The following is a 21943-nucleotide window of genomic DNA, read 5'->3' as shown; positions in this document are numbered from 1 at the left end:
TCAGTAGCTTAAATAAGAATCAATGTATAATTTATACAGTGAAGTCTATGTAGTGTATTTTTTAAAAAAATTTTTTTTTTTTTTACATTTGTCTATTCAATTTCGTATTTAAATGGTGGTGTTATATCCACCTACTGTGGCTCAAAAAATAAAGCACAGTTTATTTCATTTGTATGTTATTTTGTGTATTTGTAATGTGCATCTTTATTCTTATTTTTAATAACAAAGATAAAATAATGAAATTAAAGATTTTTATCTGCACCCACTATGGCCTACATGGTCTGTCTTTCTTTTTTCTGTTATATTTGACTACATTGTATTTTGTTATCTCTGTTAGGCTACGTTTTTAAAATAGGGAAATTAGTTTGGCTGTAGCCTACTGCTCAGTCACTTGCAAAATATTAAAAACAACATGAAAAGAATCGTGATGGAATTATGAATCGCAATTTTCCTGAAAAAAATCATATGATATTTTTGCCATATCGCACCACCCCTAAAAGAGGCTATAACAGAACAGTGCTACAATGCAGCATAAAATAGAAATAACTATGACAGAAGTATATGAGCACCAGTGAAAAAATAAGTCGAAGTGGGGATTCCGCTGAAATAAAGGATTCCTGTCCCTTCTACGACAACCTAGATTGAAATTTTGGGTGCAAGCACTTGTGCTTGTCTGACAGATGTTGTCGAAGGTGGAAGTGTAAACATGCAAAATGCACAGAAAGCTGAGATCCGAGTTCTTTTGAGGTTGTGGTGTGAACAAGAAAGGGTCTGAGATCACTTCAATGCTGAAGAGGACCAAAAAAAGAACCGGGTTCTCTTTTGAGTCCAGTATATTGTGAACACCAAAAGAACTGAGGTCACTTTCGGCTGGTTCCCTTTCTGGTTCACTTTAAAGGGATGGTTCGGAGTAAAATCAGCCTAGGGTCCTTTGCACCATGACCCCAAGCCAAACACCACCCAGAAGCCTTTTTTCCCTTGGTCGAACATTATTAAAGTTAGAGCTTATTTAGAGATATCAGCCGGATGGCTTAGTGCAGGCGCTAACGGATCCAAGGATGTATCTCGTAAATTACCCCACTAATAATGCCCAGAATGGTACCAAACTTATACAGTAGTACAAATAGGTTCTGTACTCATAAAACGAGGCATTGGAGTTTATTTAAATAACACTTGCCTGACGGCTCATGCTACTGCTAACCCGGATGTCGAGGTCACTTCCGTGATTTGGGAAAAGCACGTAAAAGTCCTGGCAGAAAGCGATGCATAAGGATGTAGTGTAACGACGCTCAGTTCCAGGAATGCACTAATATTTTGTTGGTAGTACTAGTTTGCAACAATTATTAGTTAACAATAAGTTGTCAACACTTCGGAAAAAATAATAATTTGTCGTTACATTACATCCTTATGCTTTTCCCAAATCATGGAAGTGACCTCGACGTCCGGGTCAGCAGTAGCATGAACCGTCAGGCAAGTGTTATTTAAATAAACTCCAATGCCTCGTTTTATGACGGCTGTAATTCTGCTGATAAAGAGTGATATAGCACGGCTATGATATGCAGTGTGATATTGCACGTATATTATATTAAATTATATTATATTAATAACCTTATTAAATATTAACCTGACATGGTTCTCTCACCTGTATGTGTATTCAGAAACATTTATCATTCCTTTCTCTCCTGTGGTCTCTGTACGACTTGTCAGGTTGACCGTGTTTCCAAACAAGCAGTAACGGGGCATTCTTTGCCCTATCACCCCTGTGACCACCTCTCCTGTGTGGATTCCAATGGTGATCTGCTCCAAAACATAACAGTTAGATGGTAAATATGTAAAGCTTGAAAATATGTAAACACATTCACACATAGCACATTAATAATCATATTGTCTTCAACAATGCTGACATATTTATACAGGAGAAATCGTTCTTTTTTCTACAGCAAATGCATAGAACATTCCTTCTCTGATCGAGACACGCTCTGCCATGTGTACGTGCCAGAGCAGAGCTAACTGTTCAGAGTAAAGTTAATGTGGGTGTATTTTTAAACACTGAAAGGAAGGATGATCTGACGGTGTCTCCCTTTGCCAGACTGTGCTTACTTTTGTGTTTGTGTCTTTGTGTGAAAGTGTCTGCCCATCCGCCTAATACAGCATTCTCTGTCATTTAGATATAGCACATCTTCAACAGCTGCACATATAATAACAAATCTGTGTCTTCTGGTTAAACAAAAGACCCTGCCGAGACGATTATTTACTGGGAACATGTCTAACACAGTTTAGAAATGTATTATAGAGCTATTCTTAGAAAACACAAAACATACACAAGGTAAAATGTATACCCCCACAGGAGCATGTTTTATGATGGGGGTGTTTTATGAAGGACAGCATGGTGGGTGGGTGCTTATGTGACCCCATCAGCCAGGTACGTAAAATATGCAAGAGATTTTGTTTAATTTATGCTATGAAGCAGCACATTAAACAAGTCTAAACATTCAGGATTTATTTATTCATTAAATTACATATACAGTGACCAGTACATACTTGTGTATGTGCAGTGTGCATTGGAAGTATAAGTTAATTTGCAGAAAATTATTTCTGTGATTAATATTTGCTGTGTAACGCATTAAAAAAATAATTACCGCAGCATCTGCTTTTTTAGATTCTCAAAGTACTTTTGCTAATGTATTTTCCATAAACATTGCCAAACACACTATAAAAGGCACAGCTAAATCTGTAATAATGGGTTTATGTGAATCCTGTTTTAAGTTCAATTAAATTAAAGGTTGTTAAAATATTTTTGATGTTCTGTAAGTGTTAAAGGGGTCTTTTTTTATTAAAGCTGCAGTCAGCAAGTCTGGCAGATTGGGTCGATTAGCCAAAATTTTGAATGTTTACAACTCTCATGCCCCTCCCCACTACCAGCGAGCACCCTCCCATCGAGGTCGTGCTTGTCAGTGCGTCACTGTGCGTGTGTACCTGATTTTCTGTGAACGCGTCCGTCTCTTCAGCATCTATCAACACCATGGACTCGGAGGTAGGCTGCCCTGGCTAATCTATCCATAGATAGCAATAACCGAGGAATTGGAAGCTTGTTAGTAGATTTTCTCTCCGCCATCACGCTTCATGCAATCTCCAGGCGAACTTCAGGCGTGGCGTGTGCATGTGATATTAACGTGCGCGAGTGAGGGGGGATCTGTGGCGTGTGCACGACCTGTGATTGACAGTCAGATCTCACACCCCCCTGCGCTGATTGGACCCGATGATCCGGGAGCGGTGGATTTTTGCAAAACAAATAACACGCTCAAGGTGGAGTTAGAAGCTCGGGTTTTTTTCTAAAACCATCTTATTTATGTTGTTCTGTCGGATTATAGTGTCAATTTCACTGAATATGATCAAAAAAATGTTGCCGACAGCAGCTTTAATATGTTCCTCGAGGTTCACTTATTATGTTAATATAGTTCCCTTTTCAAATTGGAACTTCGATGCTGGATCATGGAGTTAACACTATGGGAAACGCCATCAGCGTGACTGGTGTCTGAAGCACTTGTATCAAACACTCATTGGCTGACGGCAGTCCATGACGTCACCAGCGGAGCACCTGTGAGTATAAAAGGGTACCTGCAAAACACGTCATCAGCTTTTTTGTCTTCAGGAGCCATTTGTTTGCGAGCGTGTGGAGAACAATGGAGAGCAGCGGCAAAACTTTCATACAGTGTGTTCCCCGTGTAAGCATAATCTTAAACTTGAGGACTCATATGAGCTCTGTGTGATCTGCCTCAGAGCGGCGCATGCACGTTCAGCTCTCGAGGTGATGCACTGTGATAAGTTTATGGTAAGAAAGCTCCACTCACGCTTGTCTCTTATTTCTAGGGAAGAAGGAAAAGCACCTTCGCCTTGCAGATCGGGCCCTGTGGCTACTTAAGCAGCACGGCGGCTCTGTTGGTGGGGATCCCAGGTTGAACTGCCAGAGGTGGTTGGGAAAGGAGTGTTGATTTCCAAGTCTCAAGCCAATTCAAGCGATCTTTGGATTTAGAAGACTGCTCTGTGTTTTCTTCTGATCCACACTGACAGGTTAAGTTTTGTGAGAAAAGGGAAGTTGCTAGTGGGTCAGGGTAGCGGTGCCCTGCACACCATGGCGGTGTTGCAAACATACCAACCTGATCTGCTGAGAGACTTTGACAAAGGGCAGGGATCGTCTTCTGATGCTTCTACTGCGCCGCACAGATCTGGCTCTCCGGGCCACCAAACAAACAGCCACGGCCATCGGTTGTTCGATGGCAGCGATAGTGGTTATTTAGAAACACCTGTGGCTAAACCTGTTGAGGGTCAAGGAGAAAAAAATCTTTCCTCCTTGGAAAGATTCTAGCCATTTTTTGGAGCTTGATCGGATACTCCAATCGCACCCTCTGGACTCTTCAGCACCTCCGTTGAGACGGTGGTGGAGAGGTTTAGAGAGGCCAAGGTGCAGCCCGCTGCCTTCAGGAGGTATATCCCTCGGAGGTTCAAGTCTACCTCTAACCCTCTGCTTCTTTCAAACCTTCTGAGCCGTCTCCAGAATGTTCCAGAAGACAGGATCAGAGGAGTATAGGGCAGAAGCAGCATATTGCAAAAGGAGGAGGCAAGACCTCAGGGAGTTGATTACTAGGAATCGTTCAGAAAAGAACAACTGAATAATTATGATAACATTGCCCCTCCTCTCTCCGAGGAGGGTTTCTGGGACACAAGAGGTTGTTAAAGCGCAGACATCAGGCTCTGTCTTGGACTGATGATGCGACAGGTGCGTTTTACTAATTAAAAACAACTCATGATCTGATATGGTCCATAGGCAGTCTTTGAGGTTAGCACTGTTGAGGTAACTGCTAGACAAAGACGGTTGCGGTGAGATGATGCAAACTCTTTTTAATTTCAGTTGCTTTTATCATGTGTCTGGAATTTTCTGTCACATACTATGGTCTGGAGCTAAAAGAAAAAAAGATGAAGCGCTAGCTATAACAGGTCTTAGGTAGAGTGCCTTTACTCTAGGCAGGGTTAAGCTGCTCTCCCCCAGTTACATTGTGGTGTTTAAGTAGGGCCTAACCTCCCTGGGGTTAAAGAGCCTGGGTGATTAGAGTTACTGAACAATCTGCATTATGTCCTGCTCTTATTTGCCTTTCTTTTTCCTAAGTAAGAGTAAGGATGTAGGCTTCCCCTTGAAGGAACGGCAACATCGAAGGTTGTAGCCTGAAGGGACTTTCCCTTGGCCTATGGTGCGATGATGTATTTAACTATTCATTGATGTCTAGCTTTGGCGGCAGTCATATACAAATGTATTTGCCTGTGTGATGTCACAGATCCCACAATATCAAAATGAGCCATTTTTGGAGCTTGACAAAATAAATTCTTTGTTTTTTAATGAGCAGGATGTTTTAAGCTAAACTTGCAGGATGTTTTAAAGGTACAGAGACCTCTCAAGGCAAATTTGTTTTCTCATGTTATGTCATGACCCCTTTAATAAAAGATAAAAAAATAAATAAAAAAAATCTGATAATTTGAAGTTTAGACCTATATTTTAATTATACTGTAATATTGGATGAATGAATGAATGAATGAGGCATTTATAAAACGCTTTTATATGTATTTCTGTACACCCAAAGCGCTTTACAATCATATCAGGGGATCTCTCCTCAAACCACCACCAGTGTGCAGCATCCACTTGGATGACAATTAATATTCATTTTATGCCAATAAATTCATAGTACTTAGCAGAGATGGGGGACTCGAGTCACATGACTTGACTCGAGTCTGACTCCAGTTGCAAATTTAAGGACTTGAGACTTGCTTGACTAAATTAAGAAAATGACTTGACTTCGACTTGAGATCCAATGACTCGAGACTTGACTTAACTTGAACTGTATGACTCGAGAATTACTTTATATACATTTTTATATAAATCATCGCAACATCAATAAGGATGAACAAAATGAAAGCAACGGAACCATTGACGCCAGTCATCAGATTCTGCGCGATTGCGTGACGCTGCACAAGCCCAAAAAAAAACATACATCGCGTGAGCGCGCTAAATACAAAAACATCTCCCAGCATTGTTATAAACACTAGATATAACTAGTATACACTATAGATTTTTGGATATAAACACTAGAAATTTACCATATTCATACAAGAAGATTTGCTGTACGCATAATAACTGGCAAGGGATATCGGACACGACCATCACAACCTCGAACTTTCACCACGTCTAAAAGTAAGCTATGGCTTGTTTAACCTGTTTGTTATAGTTAATTTGATTAACGTTAAATCTAGAGACAATAGTGGTCAAAACAGCATGCCTCTTTATAAAAAATTATGTTTTCAAATGTAGCTTAAGGCTGTCAATAGATTCAAATGATAATTAATGATGGCATTTGTTTTGTATAACGTGCATAAATTCACACAAACCTATTCCTTTGCTACAGTTTCTTTCAAATCATGATTTAAAGCCAAATATGTCACACTTTCCAATGATGAAAAACAACATAGAAAACTGTTAATGATGTTTTGTTGTGTTTTATGTTTCTCTTGAAGCAGGGTCAGATTTTATCAGGGGGTTGGGGGGCAAAATGCCAGCAGAATAAATATGCACCCACAATTCAAGATGTGGTGTAAAAAATGGCCCTAGTATGAGTTATTTTTATATTTATAACATATGATATTAAAAAATATTTCCAGAATATTGGCGCGATTGCAAATATGATAATGATTTTATACAATAGTTCAGTAAACAAAGAGTGAATATTGTGATGTGACATTTTAGACTTAATTTGTAAATATTCTCTGTTTTTGCTCTATTTCTCCAATTACAATAGTTCCAAACAAGCCACAGAAAAAGAGTTATGCGTATCTGAACAAATCCGGGGGTTTTGTGATTCAGTGACCTAGTTGCTTAGTTCCAGAATGAATCTGCCCTTTTGAACGAATCAGTTGAATGAATGCTTCTATGACTCATACATTAAAGACGTTGATTTGGCGCCATCTATTGTCGGTTTTAATTTCATAATTAAAAAAATATAATTTATAATTCTCATATTTTCTATATTAAAATTATTATATTTAAATCATTAATCTCATAACATTATTTATGGTGTTGTAATTGCAGTGTTAAAAAAAAATGCCCCTGGAAATCAATTTAAGGGGTAAAATATTGGCTCTTAATGGGAAAGTAAATGTCTGCCGGTGATATTCCATAAAAAAATAAAAAAATAAATAAATAAAAAAAAATATATATATATATATATATATATGCAAAGTTAAACATATGACATTTACTATAAAAACCAATACAATTAAATCATCACACTTGTGAATTTACCTTCAAAAAATTAAAATGTTTTATCTCCAACATTTTTCGTATAATTGTTATTATAATAATGATAATTCCAAATTTTGATAATCATAAATACATACTATAATAAATTATATGAATATTATTAATATAACGATATAAATGTATAAGAAAGGTAATCATTTCTGAGGAAAAAATAAACATGGCTGAGGCCAATATAAACTAAACTTTTTTTTCGGTTTGGTATTGTAACTTGACTTGACCCTTAGCAGGACTCGACTTGACTTGCTTGAAGTGAACCACTGACTTGACTTGACTAGACTTGGTTGTGTGTACTGCGACTTAGACTTGCTTGAGACTTGATGGTAGGGACTTGTGACTTACTTGTGACTTGAACTTGTGTGATTTACTCCCACCTCTGGTACATCTGGTTTCAAATATCAAATATTTAAAATACTGTCTTTATGTTAATTCCAAATTAATTTGGAGATTCACTGTGAAAATATATTCCAATTTTTTGTCAAAAATTTGTCCAAAAAGTGTAATTTTTGACAAATAATTACAGAAATCTTGGTGATACATTTTTTTAACTGATCAACAGTTATAGTATGTGGATCTTGTGATCTGCATATGGCAACCCTTTCTTTCATTTGCAATTATGTGTTGTTTCTTCCTGCGTACTGAAAACAGTGAATGCAATACGTTATATCTGAGTTTAATTACCCCTTACCAGTTATTATAAAACTTAAGAAAGTTTGTTGTGTACATAAAGTATTATACATCCCTCTAGTCGTGACAGAGTAATATGCTATCAGTTTCTGATGCAGAAAAGTTAGTTCATGCATTCATGACCTCGAGACTGGATTACTGTAATGCTTTATTAGCTGGTTGTCCTGCATCCTCAATAAACAAGCTACAGTTAGTCCAAAATGCCGCCGCTAAAGTTCTTACGAGATCAAGAAAATATGATCATATAACACCAATTTTATCATCACTGCATTGGTTACCTATAAAGTTCCGTATTAATTACAAGGTATTGCTACTGACTTATAAAGCCCTAAACGGCTTAGCTCCAGTCTATTTAACGGATCTTCTATCGCCCTATAATCCATCGCGCTCTTTAAGATCACTAAATTCAAGGCTTTTGGTCATACCTAGGATATCCAGAACCACCAAAGGAGGGAGAGCTTTTTCACATTTGGCTCCAAAACCCTGGAATAGTCTTCCTGATGCTGTTCGTTGCTCAGACTCGCTCTCCCAGTTTAAAACTAGATTAAAGTCGCATCTCTTCAGCCAGGCATTCATATAATCTTACAGTTCAAACTACAATCCGGCCTCTAGCTCATAAATGCCAGAGGAGAACTGGCCCCCGACTGAGCCTGGGTTCTCCCAAGGTTTTTTTTTTCTCCATTAGGTCACCTGATGGAGTTTTAGGACACCATTAGGTCACTTGATGGAGTTTTTCGGTTCCTTGCCACTGTTGCCTTTGGCTTGCTCAGTTGGGGATATTTTGGGGATATTTAATTTAATTTGATCAATCAATAAATTCCTCTTGAAACAAACTTTGTTGTATTATTTTAATTTAATACTGTGAAGCTGCTTTGATACAATCTGTATTGTGAAAAGCGCTATACAAAATATACTTGACAGAGCCTAACACAGCTAACAAGTTCTCTAATGCAGCACTGGGCATGGCCCCAGCACACTGCTCCCACTTCTCTATCGGTCATCCATGATCCCCTATCCATTACAGTGAAATGACGAAATAGAATGCGACCCACAATAACTCAAATGCATTTATAAAAAACAATTTGGCCACATATCTGGACATCTCATATTCTGCTATGCACGAATAGGCCAATTAAAATAGTTCCAAACATAGCCAAGGCAATATTGACTGTTGGTGTTTCAGTTGAGTGAATGATTCAATGACTCATTCATAATAAATCTGTCACCACTTACTGTCATAACAATGTACAATATCCATCAGAAAGAGACAATGAAAAATACACTGACAATCTGTAGGAACACAGCTCGGCCAAATTTGAGAACCAGAACTAATTGTAACCAGTGGTGGTTGTAGTAAGCGCACAACGAATGGGAATATCCAAGAGAACAGTCTTTAATCACACATCTCAGGAACCCTCTGGTTCTGAGCCACCACTGCAAGGGTCTCATGTACAGTAGGCCAATGGGTATCACATTGGACGCTGCTGCCATGAGGCCCAACAGTTTCTCAAACTGTTTCACAGTGCGTGACTGGCCTAGCTTCAACACTTTTGTGGCTGTGAGGATAGCAGCTACACGAACGGGCGATAGTGTGGCTCGCATAATGACTGAATCCCATACCACACCAAGGAAAGTGGTTCTCTGTGGTGAAGAAAGCACACTCTTCTTGGCATTGAGTCTCAACCCCAATTTCTTATGTGAGCAAAGACGACATCTCGATGCCGGGCCGCTAACTGTTCTGATTCCGCAAGAATCAGCCAGTCGTCTATGTAGTTCAGAATGTGTATGCACTGCAGCCTGAGCAAGTACTTCGTGAACGTGCGGGGTGATAGAGCTAGACCGAATGGAGGCACCCGATAATGGTATTCTTTACCCCAAAAGGAAACCTCAGGAACTTCCTGTGTTGAGGGAGGATGGAGAAATGGAAGTAAGCGTCTTTTAAATATATCGTGACAAACCAGTCCTCAGATCTGATTTGGATCACGATCTGTTTGAGTGTGAGCATCTAGAACTTGAGTTTCATGACTGCACAATTCAACAGACGAAGTAGACGGAACAAAAGTAAAGTAGCAGCTGTAAAACCCCAATACTCTGTCAGGTGAGTACACCTGCTCTATAGCTCCCTTCTCTAATAGAGACTCTACTTCTTGCTCCATTACCAGAGCCTGCTCGGGATGTACTAACGTGAGTAGCACCCCGTTGTAACAAGGTGGAGGAGAATGAAACAGGATTATGTTACCTCTCTCTTACCTCTCTCTTATTTGCAGGACCCATGGAGATATATTCGGCAGATTCTTCACTCTGTCAGAAATCTACTAAGGGTACCAGTCTCTCGAGACTGGCCTCTGGTGTTATTGTAACAGCCACTTCGGTGACCTGAAGCATACTGGCAGGAAACAACCGAACTGACTGTTTTTGAACCCCCCCTCAGAGGGTGCGAATTTGACACAGAGTCGTGGTGACAATGAGCCATGTGCTCGCTGGAGACCGCTGCGCCCCGAGGCACCAAGGGTGGCAGGGTTGGCAGAACGGCCTCCTGAGGGCACCGAGGTGGGGCGGGCACCGTATACTGAGATGTACACCGCTCTACCCCGGTCGGGGTTGCCCTCAGATGTCTGACACCAGTGGCGTCAGGACCTTGGCCGAAGTCTTTTTCGCAGAAAAAAGGGTCCTCAGATCCATCTTCTGCTTCAAAGGCTTCTGTTGAGAATGCCATTCCGGTCCCCAATCTTTCTTAGGGGGAGCACAGGAAACGACACTCTGTCCTGTACAAGGAGTTTGTTAACCCCCTGGGGTCGGCGGTCGCGCCTGCGATACCAGCTCGCTTTTTTTCTTATCAGTGCAAAAGAGACTCAAAATACTCTGTTGATTTTGATCTTACATTTAAGTGTTATACATCATTCGATCCTGTTAAGTGTCTATTTTTTTATTATTTTTTTTGGTGTATACTCACCATAGAAACAAAGTGTTGTGCTTTTTGCCAAATAAAGAAAAATAAACATGATGCGAGTTCTGCCTTCTCTCTGTCAGTGAAGTTCATTCTGAAACGCGTCCGAAAATTAACTGTAACTCAGCGAATACTCAGTTACACAGGCATACAGGCACACAGGCATAAAGCTTGAATTCTCTTCTTTTAAATGAAGTAATTTATATAAAAAACAAATATTCTCAGTTTATGTAATCTGTATGAAAAGAGAGAGATGTCAGTCGTTCTCATTTCAGCTCATTATAGCTCATTAAGTGTTAAAGCAGCACTCAGTAGCTTCGGGACTTCTTCGCTGTATTCTCGCTTTTTGCTCGCAGGTTTCTCTCTAGAGCTCCCCCCACAGCTTCGGAATAGATATTTGACAACACTGTTGTAAAAACTCGTTGTTGATTCTCAGACACCAGAGGCTATAGATCAACGACATCAAAGCAGATGGGACGTTCTTTAAAACGTCTTCTTCATTCGGGTTCGGACAGCGTGAGGGAGCGCAATAATGACCGCATTTTAGCAGATTTCTTTTGGCCGTAAAGCAATTGTTTACATCGCGAGACCTGATATCACGCGAGACTTCCTTACGCAGCGGCCGGCGGCCCGCCGGCTCAAAGTTGCAAGTGCGTATTTTCCGCTCACGGGCACCAGGGGGGTGCGAAACGACCACCATTCAACCCGAAATAAGTAATATAACCATTCCAATGACTCCGAAGCTGTTCAGTTAAGGTAAAAAAAGTTACTTAGTTCACCTTTAATGTGAACACGCCCACAGAGAGCACGCGCTATTCAAACGCAAATTATCTGAGGCAATCCATGCAAACGTGTCAACGCCCACATAATAATAATGTGTGTATATATATATTCACACACCTGAATGAAAGGGTCATTATGCAGCTCATTATGCGGATCATTGTCTTCTCAGGTGTGAACCACTTTATTATTCAAGATCAATGCGTAAGACCCCACGCATATTGCCTTTCCAAACAAAAAGTGTCTTACAAAATTTAAATCAATGTATTGTTTTATGTGAATGATTAGGCAGGATGATTTTCAGATCATTTTGAAGCAAAAACTCTAGGCGACAACATCCATTAGTCAAAAGTCTTGTGGACACATATTTAGTATGTGTTTTGTGGCCTTATTTCAGAAACTTCAATTTTTGTTTTTTCAATAACCATGCATAAACATTATTCTCTCAAAAATACAAACATGTACATACATGTTGCTCACATAGTATAGTAGCCCTGTTTGTGCTAAATATAGTGTAATTACACCTTTGCCATTAATATGTTTATAAGCAACTGAAAAAAGCACAAATGTCAGGGCATGTCAAAACATCTCAAGGACCCCTAAAACACCTTAGACCCCAGAGGGTTAATGGCTAGGGCTACTCCACCCAGCATCCCCATTTACGCCTTACCCACCAGCGCCAAGAGTTTCTAACTGGCCTGGAGAGTAATGCCAAGCCTTAAGGGGAGCCTAAGCCGTGACAGGACTGATAGCTCACAAGTGTCTGTTCTGCCTTTGGCATCGTCCATGTCCAAGCTCTTTCAACCCAATTTATTAAACATACATTTTTAGAATTGAAAATCCAAGCTGAAAGGGTTGATCCGGGATCTCATTTTTTATTAGTGGAGATCGGGAAAAACTGGAAGGCCCTGACATGGAAGTTATAAACTCCAAAACTCATTGTACACAGGGGATTGAGATGGAGAATCTTCAATTCCCTTAACTCTATGCTCAGCACATCCATCTCCTCGGAGGTGGACAGCTGCAGCACCGAATTATACCATTTAATTCCTCAAAATTAAATGTAGTAAAAGATCAACCAGACAAGTTAACATGGTCTGGATGAAATGCTGAACTTATACATGAATCTAACTAATGAAAGTCAGATAAGCTAATTTAAATGCACCCCACTTATTTAATTCCTCAAAATCAACCAGCAAAAAATCAACCAGACAAGTTAACAGTCTGGATGAAAGGCTGAATATATATTTATATTAGGGCTGGGGGAATTAACGCGTTAATCTTTGCGATTAATTTGAGATGTTTAACGCATAAAATAAAATAAAACGCAATTAACGCAGCACTTTTTTTTGTGCCTCGTTTTAATGACTTCCTGTTGTGGCTGCTATTGAAAAGGCCGAAAATATGCCGTCCCGCCCCTCCGTGTTCGGCGAGTCCGCTCAAATAACGTGAAATTTCTCTGTAGTAGACTTCTGTTTGCAATAGCCCTACAGAGCTGGTATAGTCATGCTGGGCAACAATGGTAAAATGACCTGCTCTGATCACATGCTCTGGTAATAATAGCTTTGTAGGACTATATTTTATTTTGATAATTAGTTTTTAAAAAATTAAAAAATCTGTTAAATTGATTATGTTGATTGATTATTGAAAAAGAATAATATATTGATATATTGATGTTTATTATTATTTTAATATAGGGCTATTTTCTGTTCCTTTTTTTTCCCTGTGTGGTTTAATTTAATTAGGTGATTCTAAGTTTAAATATTGATGATTACAAGCTTGGGGGAAATGCAATTAATTGCAATTAATTACAGCAAATTGTGCAATTAATTCGTTTTTTTTTATAATTTTTTTATCGATTCCCAGCCCTAATTTATATATAAAGGCTTATGTATAAAAAATAGTTTCAACATACAATAAAATAATCATAAATGCATAGCTTACAATACACTATGCATCTCTTTAATCTATGCATTGCATTTGCATAACCACTCGATTCTTATTGTAGTATTTTTTTAAATAAACAGTAGCATGGGGAAACTCCCGATAGTGCACACACGTCGGTAATGTTTATGAATGAACATAGCCCGTCCACTATTTTCATTTTTATATAGAGCTACATGATTCTTTGAACATACTCTTAATAGATGGGGGTGGTGAGTTTTTATTCCCCTGCATCGATGCTCAGTACCTCTACCTCCTCAGAGATAGACTGCTGAAACACCGGGCTCTCTAACCAGGGCGGAAGAAGCCGCGGCGCGGGCTTCCGATCCCAGAGAGAGAGCGCTGGTTCCCCCGGGTAAAGGCAGAGAAAAGGCAGAGCCCGCCTCTAACCCCTACGCGAGATCTATTTGCGAACCCCACAATACCAGCTTCCGTGCTGCCTCGGCAACAACGGGGCCGGTACTGCGAGGAACGCGAGCCTGAACACCCTCCTCAAAGAGTGATAAGCAGGAACGGTGCGAGTAAAGCGATAGTAACTCGCAATGCTCGTAGTCAGCGCCCTCGAGCGCTGACAGATCATGCTCCGTTCCAAACAAACAACACATCATGTGTATCCCCACCCGTAAAGAAAGAGGGCAGGGAGGAACACACGATCTAAGGTTGTTTTGTTCGCCATAATATCTATGCTTGTGACTGATATAGTGACAGACAACAATAAATAAGACAGACAGTATGTAACACAGAGCGCTTGCTGAGGCACAGAAGTTAGTACGGTTCTATTCCGGATGTGCTTTATCCTTTCCTGGTCGTGACGTCACCCGCCCGTGACGCCCACTCTCACCATTGGACTAGTTGACACGAGTGCTTCAGATGCAATCACGCAGGAGTGTTCCCAAAGCGGCATCGACGCATCGCGAGTTCCCTCGAAAGGGAACTAACATGTGACCCTGGAACACAAAACCAGTCACAAGGGTAAATTTTTTGACACTGAGATTTATACAACATCTGGAAGCGAAATAAATAAACTTCCGGTTACAGGTTACGACTATACGAGGTTACAGTCGTAACTGAGGCGTTCCCTTTCAAGGGAACTCACGTTGCGTCGAGATGACGCTGTGGGAACGTCTATACCAACACCACCATAGTGACCAGTGCCTGTCTTGTGTGAAATCAGGCGAGCACAACAAAGACAGAATCACCTGGGACCCAGGAAGTAAAGCCAAAAACTAGGTTGTAAACCCGACGAGTGTGTGCGGAAAGGAACAGCCCACCGCATTACACACCTCTTGTAGGGATACCCATAATACAAGGCTACAAAGCCACCATACTCCTCCTGCTCCAACGCACCACATAGGAAACCGTTTTCTTTCCTGTGCAGGGAGCTGAGAGACCTGGGTCTATGAGTTGGGCCCCCTCAGAGGCCAAACCCACTTCCATAACTCTGTTCTCCAGAACTCCCGGAAGTAGAACAATCAGGGAAACCATGTACAGACACACAGTAAGCATCGCCGTGTGACCCTGATCATGCGAAAGGGGTTGCCCCTTGGGGAAAACCCTTTGGTCCTGAGCCACCACTGCAAGGGTCTCATGTACAACAGGCATCACGTTGGACGCTGCTGCCATCAGACCCCACAGTATCTGAAACTTTTTCACAGTGAGTGACTGGCCTAGCTTTATTATTTTCACAGCCGACAGGATGTACTCTATGTGTGCAGGTGAGAGGTATGCCTGCATCGACATTGAGTCCCAAACCACGCCAAGAAAAGTGGTCCTCTGTAGTGGAGACTCTTTTTAGCGTTTAACTCTTTCATAGGGGCGAGAATGACATTTTGAATCGCCAACTGATGCGAATGAGCCAGAATCAACCAATCGTCGATGTAGTTCATGATGCAAATACCCTGCAGGCGCAGAGGCACCAGAGCTGCATCTACGCATTTGGTGAAAGTGCGGGGTGATAGTGCTAGGCAAAATGGAAGAACTCAATATTGGTATGCTTTGCCCCTGAAAGCAAACCTCAGGAACTTCCTGTGATATGGAAGGATGGATATATGGAAGTATGCGTCCTTGAGATCTATCGTGACAAACCAGTCCTCGGATCTGATCTGTGGCATGATTTGTCTCAAGGTTAAAATTTTTTGGTTAACATTACCAGAACCTGTCCAGGTGAGACCTGAACTGAATTTGATAACCCTTTTCTATGGTCTGCAGGATCCAATGAGAAATATTTGGCAGTAGCTTCCACGCTGCTAAAAATTCTACTAGAGGTACCAGCCTCTCGAGACTGGCTTCTGTTTTTTTGTTGTTTTTTTGCACAATCAGCACAACATCCTGTACTGGCAAACAGGCAGGGAACGACTGAACTGACCTCCTGGCCATCTCAGGACCACTACATTTCCGGGTGGACCCTGAGATATGTGCTCGCCGGAGACCGCTGCGCCCCGAAACACACGAGGTGGCAGGGTACGAGCACCGTATAATGAGGTGTTAACCGCTTAACTTCGGGAGAGACTGCCCTCGTTGGCCTGACCCCTCGGGCGTCAGGACCTTTTCCCCACAGCCTTCTTGGAAATAATGACGGTCCTCAGATCCGTCTTACCCCTTAAAGGCTGTGGTTGAGAGCGCCAGCCCGAACACCAGTCCTTTAGTGGGGTCTCGGGAGCAGACGCTGTGCTACTGTTGAGATATGTTTGGCAGAAGTTCCCATGCTGCCAAAAAATCTACTAAGACAACCAGGCTCTCAAGACTGATCTAGGTCAGTGGTTTTCAAACTTTTTCAAGAGCGACCCTTCTTTTTTTCTTTTTTTTTGACGCGACCCATAGGCCTATATAGGCCTATTCTTAAGCCTTTTCTTAACAACCGCTTTTGATGATGCACGTGCAGTGGCTTATCCGTGACGCGATCGCAACGCAAAGTTGATTCTGCACTCTTTTGATCTAGCTAAAGCTACAGGGATGCTAATTAACCCTCTGAGGTCTGAGGGGTTTTTGGGGTCCTTGAGATGTTCTGACATGCCCTGACATGTGTGCTTTTTTCAGTTGCTTATAAACATATTAATGGCAAAGGTATAATTACACTCTATTTAGCACAAACAGGGCTACCATAATATGTGAGCAACATGCATGTACATGTTTGTATTTTTGAGAGAATAATGTTTATGCATGGTTATTGAAAAAACTAAAAACTAAAGTTTCTGAAATAAGGCCACAAAACACATACTAAATACGTGTCAATAAGACTTTTGACTAATTGATGTCTTTGCCTAGAATTTTTTCTTCAAAATGATGTGAAAATCATCCTGCCCTTATCATTCACATAACACAATACATTGATTTAAATCTTGTAAAACACTTTTTGTTTGTAAAGGCAATATGCGCAAGGGGCGTCAACCATTCAACAGCATCATGCATATGTAGTGGTTCACACCTCAGGAGACAATGGGGCCCGCATACTTAATGAGCCATTCATTCAGGTGTGTCACCTATAGCCACAAGAAAGAATGCAAGAGCAATATACAGTATATATATATATATATATATATATATATATATATATATATATATATATTCTACCAAATTGGTTCACAGTTGGAAGCATGTCAATTTTTTTTTTTTTCACAAATTTTGCTTGCAAATTGTATAATATCCAAGGAAAACATGTCTATTAATTGTGCAGTTAATTCTCATACTGTATTTTCAGTTTTGGAATATGTATCCTCTCCCCAAATTTGTCAATAATAAAACACAATAAAAATTATTTAAAGAAAATGCTTATATTTACCTTTTAAAATTTGTTTACATCTACCTTGTAAATATATATATTTTTTTATTAAAAAGGTTACAATTACAACAACAATTGAAGTGTAATCTTTCTTTGTAAAAACTAAAGTATACATTTTATCATACATATTTCAAACTTCGAATATAGCCTACATTGACAAAACATACTATATTTAACATATTAGCAAAAATTGGCAAACAAAAGCTTATTTGAGGTGGCAGATATTTTACAGTAAAAATGTGTAATCTATCCAAAACTAATCAACGAAATGTTGTCTTTCATATGTCTGTAACATAGGTCTTTCGTTTTTATTATAAGGAATATAAATGTTAATTTGCAGTTTAATACGTTGCTTATACAAATACATTTTATTTCAACATATTTCAATCGATTTTACTCAGTATAGCTAAATAGTTTGCTAAAAGCAGATCATTTATTCACACACAGAAACGCAATTCAAATTTAAACCGTCTTTTTGCGAGTTGTGGTAAACAGCGCATCTCTGCGTTCATTCATTCACACAGAAACGCGATTTACTTGAGAATGAAAAAAAAAACTTACTACATTATTCCATCCGTTGCTCCTCGAAATACCAGCACTTCTGAGGTAAGTTTTCCATTATTATTATTCCTCACAGCGCTGCGAGACAGTGTAGACAACTACACTTATCTGAATAAACTTGATTTGTTTTCTCGAGCTGATATGTGGGCGTTCACAGTTTGTATGGGATCGTCTCAGTCATTTGCGTTTGAATAGCGCGCGCTCTCCGTGGGCGGGGCCGATTATAACGTAATGAGATGAGATGAGCTCGACTGGAATCGCTCTCTTTTAATACAGATTTCACAAGATTAGAATATTTGTTTTTTATATATAAATTACTTCATTTAAAAGAAGAAAATTCAAGCTTCATGCCTGTGTGTCTGTATGCCTGTTTGACTGAGTATTCGCTCAGTTATTGTTAATTTTCGGACGCGTTTCAGAATGGACTTCACTGGCAGAGAGAAGGCAGAACTCGCTTCGTGTTTATTTTTCTTTATTTGGCAAAAAGCACAACACTTTGTTTTTATTGTGAGTATACACAAAAATAATACACATTTAACAGAATCGATTGATGTATGAAACTCCTATGGAAAATCAAAGTCAACAGAGTATTTATGAGTTTCTTTTACATTGACAAAAAAAAAGCGAGCTGGTATCGCCGGCGATACCGTAGACCTCAGGGGGTTAACCGGTTAACCATTAACCATTGTACGAATTTTAACCAATTAATATAGCCTACTATCGTTTGATGTATGCTTTAAAAAATCACTAAAAATATTCCACAACAAATCCTTTAAATTTAATGATATTCAGAACAGAACAAGAATGAAAAAAATATCTATAAACAAGCCAAAACGAAATTATTTTGTTGGGCTCACCTAACTCTCTCATTCGAATACATTTTTTGTTCCATATTCGCGATTTATTTGGATGCTAAACTATTATTTATTATAGGCTTCTAAGAAAAAATTTAAATGATTATCCCCCCAAATTTTCAATATTTATTAGGCTTCAAAAATATAAAAACTTTTAATTTAAGTGAACTTAAAACGCCTCGGTTACGACTGTAACCTCGGTTCCCTGAAGAGGGAACGAGCGTTGCGTCGAAACTGACGCTATGGGGAACGCTTTGCGTGATGACGTCTTGATGCACATGTCAAATCAGTCCAATGGTGTGGCGGAACGTCAGAGGCGGGTGACGTCACGTACCAGGAAGCTATAAAAGCCGGCCCGAAACAGAAAACGAAAGCTTCGTAAAGTCTGAAGTCGCGCTGACAGGCATGAAGGAGATATGGCAAGGCGACGCAACGCTCGTTCCCTCTTCAGGGAACCGAGGTTACAGTCGTAACCAAGGCGTTCCCTTTCAAGGGAACTCCCGTTGCATCGAAACTGACGCTATGGGGAACGTCTATACCAACGCCTCCATAGCTACAAATGTCTGTCCTGTGTGTATCAAGTGAGCAGCACTAAGAAGACAAAACATGAGACCCTGGAGCAGAGTCTAAATCCAGAGAGTAGAACCTGACGAAGGTGTGCGGTGAGGACAAGCCTGCCGCATCACAGACGTCCTGTAACGAAACTCCTAAGGGCCTTAGAGGCCGCCATACTCCTAGTAGAGTGCGACCGGACAGCCAAAGGAGAAGGCTGTCCAGCCGCCTCATAAGCAAGTGAGATAGCCTCAACCACCCACTTGCTCATCCTTTGCTTAGACACCGGACCTCCCTTGTTAGGAGACCCAAAGCACACAAATAATTGATCACTTTTACGCCACAGGGCAGCTCTGTGGACATAAGCGTCTACCGCCCGAACTGGGCAAAGCAAATTATTAGTCTCCTGGTCCGCATTCTGAAAGGGAGGAGGTGAGAAGGCCTGCAGAACAATAGGTCTAGCCACATTAGTGGGGACCTTGGGGACATAGCCCGGTCTAGGGTGAAGAAAAGCTTTGACCATACCCGGAGCAAACTCCAAGCATGACGGAGCAACCGACAATGCCTGGAGATCCCCTATTCTTTTAAGAGAAGAGATGGCGAGAAGAAACAGAGCTTTCAGAGTTAGAAACTTCTCAGGAACCTCCTCAATGGGCTCAAAGGGGGCCAGGGAAAGGCCTTGCAGCGCAACGGACAAATCCCATGGTGGCACCCTAGAGCGAACTAGAGGCCTCAGCCTCCAAGTGCCACGAAGGAAACGAGATACCAGAGGGTCTTTCCCCACAGACATTCCACCCAAAGGAATGTGGTAAGCACCTATGGCCGCCACATAAACCTTTAAAGTGGACGGGGTCAGACCTGCAGTGAACCGGTCCTGCAGGAACTCCAGAACTGTACCAATTGGGCAGTTGACTGGATCCAACCGACGGTCACTACACCAAGAAGTGAATACTCTCCACTTCAGGGCATAAAGTTTCCTCGTGGAGGGAGCTCTGGACTGTAGAATGGTCTCAACAACCTCAGTTGAGAGACCTGACTCTATGAGCTGGGCCCCCTCAGAGGCCAAGCCCACAGGTTCCACAGTTCTGGCCGATGGTGAAATATCGAGCCCTCTGCCTGGGACAGAAGGTCCCTCCTGACGGGTAACTCCAGAGGATGCCCGTCGAGGAGGGACACAAGATCGGGAAACCATACTCTGCCCGGCCAGCGCGGGGCTATAAGAAGTAGATGGACCCGGTCCCTGCGAACTCTTTCAGAACTCCCGGGAGCAGAGCCACTGGGGGAAAGGCGTACAGACGTAGCCTCGGCCACGTCTGTACCATAGCATCCAGTCCCAGAGGAGCTGGATGCGTGAGGGAGAACCAAAGTGGACAGTGAGACGTCTCTCGAGACGCAAACAGATCCACTTGTGCTTGGCCAAACTCCCTCCATATCAGCTCCACCACCTCGGGGTGGAGCCTCCATTCCCCGGGCCTCGGCCCCTGTCTCGACAGAGTGTCTGCTCCTATATTCTGTACCCCGGGGATGTAGGCTGCCCTGAGAGACAGCAACTTCCCCTGGGACCACAAGAGGATATGGCGTGCCAAATTGGACAATGGGCGCGAGCGCAAACCCCCTTGGTGGTTGATATAGGCGACTACCGACGTGTTGTCCGTATGTACTAACACATGGTGTCCCCTGAGATCTGTGATAAAGCTCCTCAGAGCCCGGAAGACAGCTAACATCTCTAGGCGATTGATATGCCAGGAACGATGATGGTCTTCCCACAGACCTTGAGATGAGCGACCCTCTAGGATCGCTCCCCAGCCCGTGAGGGAAGCATCCGTCGTTAGCAGTTTGCGACGACAAGGAGCTCCCAGCACTGGGCCCTGGGACAGGAACCAGGGTTTCTTCCACATAACCAAGGCACGTAGGCATCGCCGCGTGACCTTGATCGTGCGAAATGGGTTGCCCCTCGGGGAAAACCCTCTGGTCCTGAGCCACCACTGCAGGGGCCTCATGTGCAGTAGTCCAAAAGGTATCACGTTGGAAGCTGCTGCCATGAGACCCAACAGTCTCTGGAACTGTTTGACAGTGAGTAGCTGGCCTAGCTTTACACTTTTCACAGCTGCAAGGATGGAATCTATCCGTGGCGGTGACAGGCGCGCCTGCATCGACACAGAATCCCTAACCACGCCTAAAAAAGTGGTCCTCTGAAGTGGAGAAAGCACACTCTTCTTGGCGTTCAGCCGTAACCCCAGCTCTTTCATGTGGGCGAGAACAACATCTCGATGTTGAACCGCCAACTGATGCGACTGAGCTAAAATCAACCAATCGTCGATGTAGTTCATGATGCGAATACCCTGGAGGCGCAGAGGCGCCAGAGCTGCATCCACGCATTTGGTGAAAGTGCGGGGTGATAAAGCCAGGCCGAATGGAAGAACTCGATATTGGTATGCTTTGCCCCCGAAAGCAAACCTCAGGAACTTCCAATGACAAGG

The 21943-nt window shown here is 41.6% G+C and overlaps 1 protein-coding gene across 2 annotated transcripts in view; it reads right to left on the bottom strand.

The window, feature by feature from the left end:
• Positions 1–21943, bottom strand: part of gucy1b1 (guanylate cyclase 1 soluble subunit beta 1) — an 87028-nt gene that overhangs the window by 8921 nt on the left and 56164 nt on the right. For both annotated transcript variants that reach the window (XM_082165661.1, XM_082165660.1), the window contains one exon: positions 1643–1797. In XM_082165661.1, coding sequence (XP_082021787.1) covers positions 1643–1797 — 155 coding nt within the window. The remainder of the gene's footprint in view (positions 1–1642; positions 1798–21943) is intronic.

Source organism: Leuciscus leuciscus (assembly GCF_965113295.1).
Source record: "Leuciscus leuciscus genome assembly, chromosome: 3".
Taxonomy (NCBI): Eukaryota; Metazoa; Chordata; class Actinopteri; order Cypriniformes; family Leuciscidae; genus Leuciscus; species Leuciscus leuciscus.
This window is presented reverse-complemented; position numbering and strand designations above follow the sequence as displayed.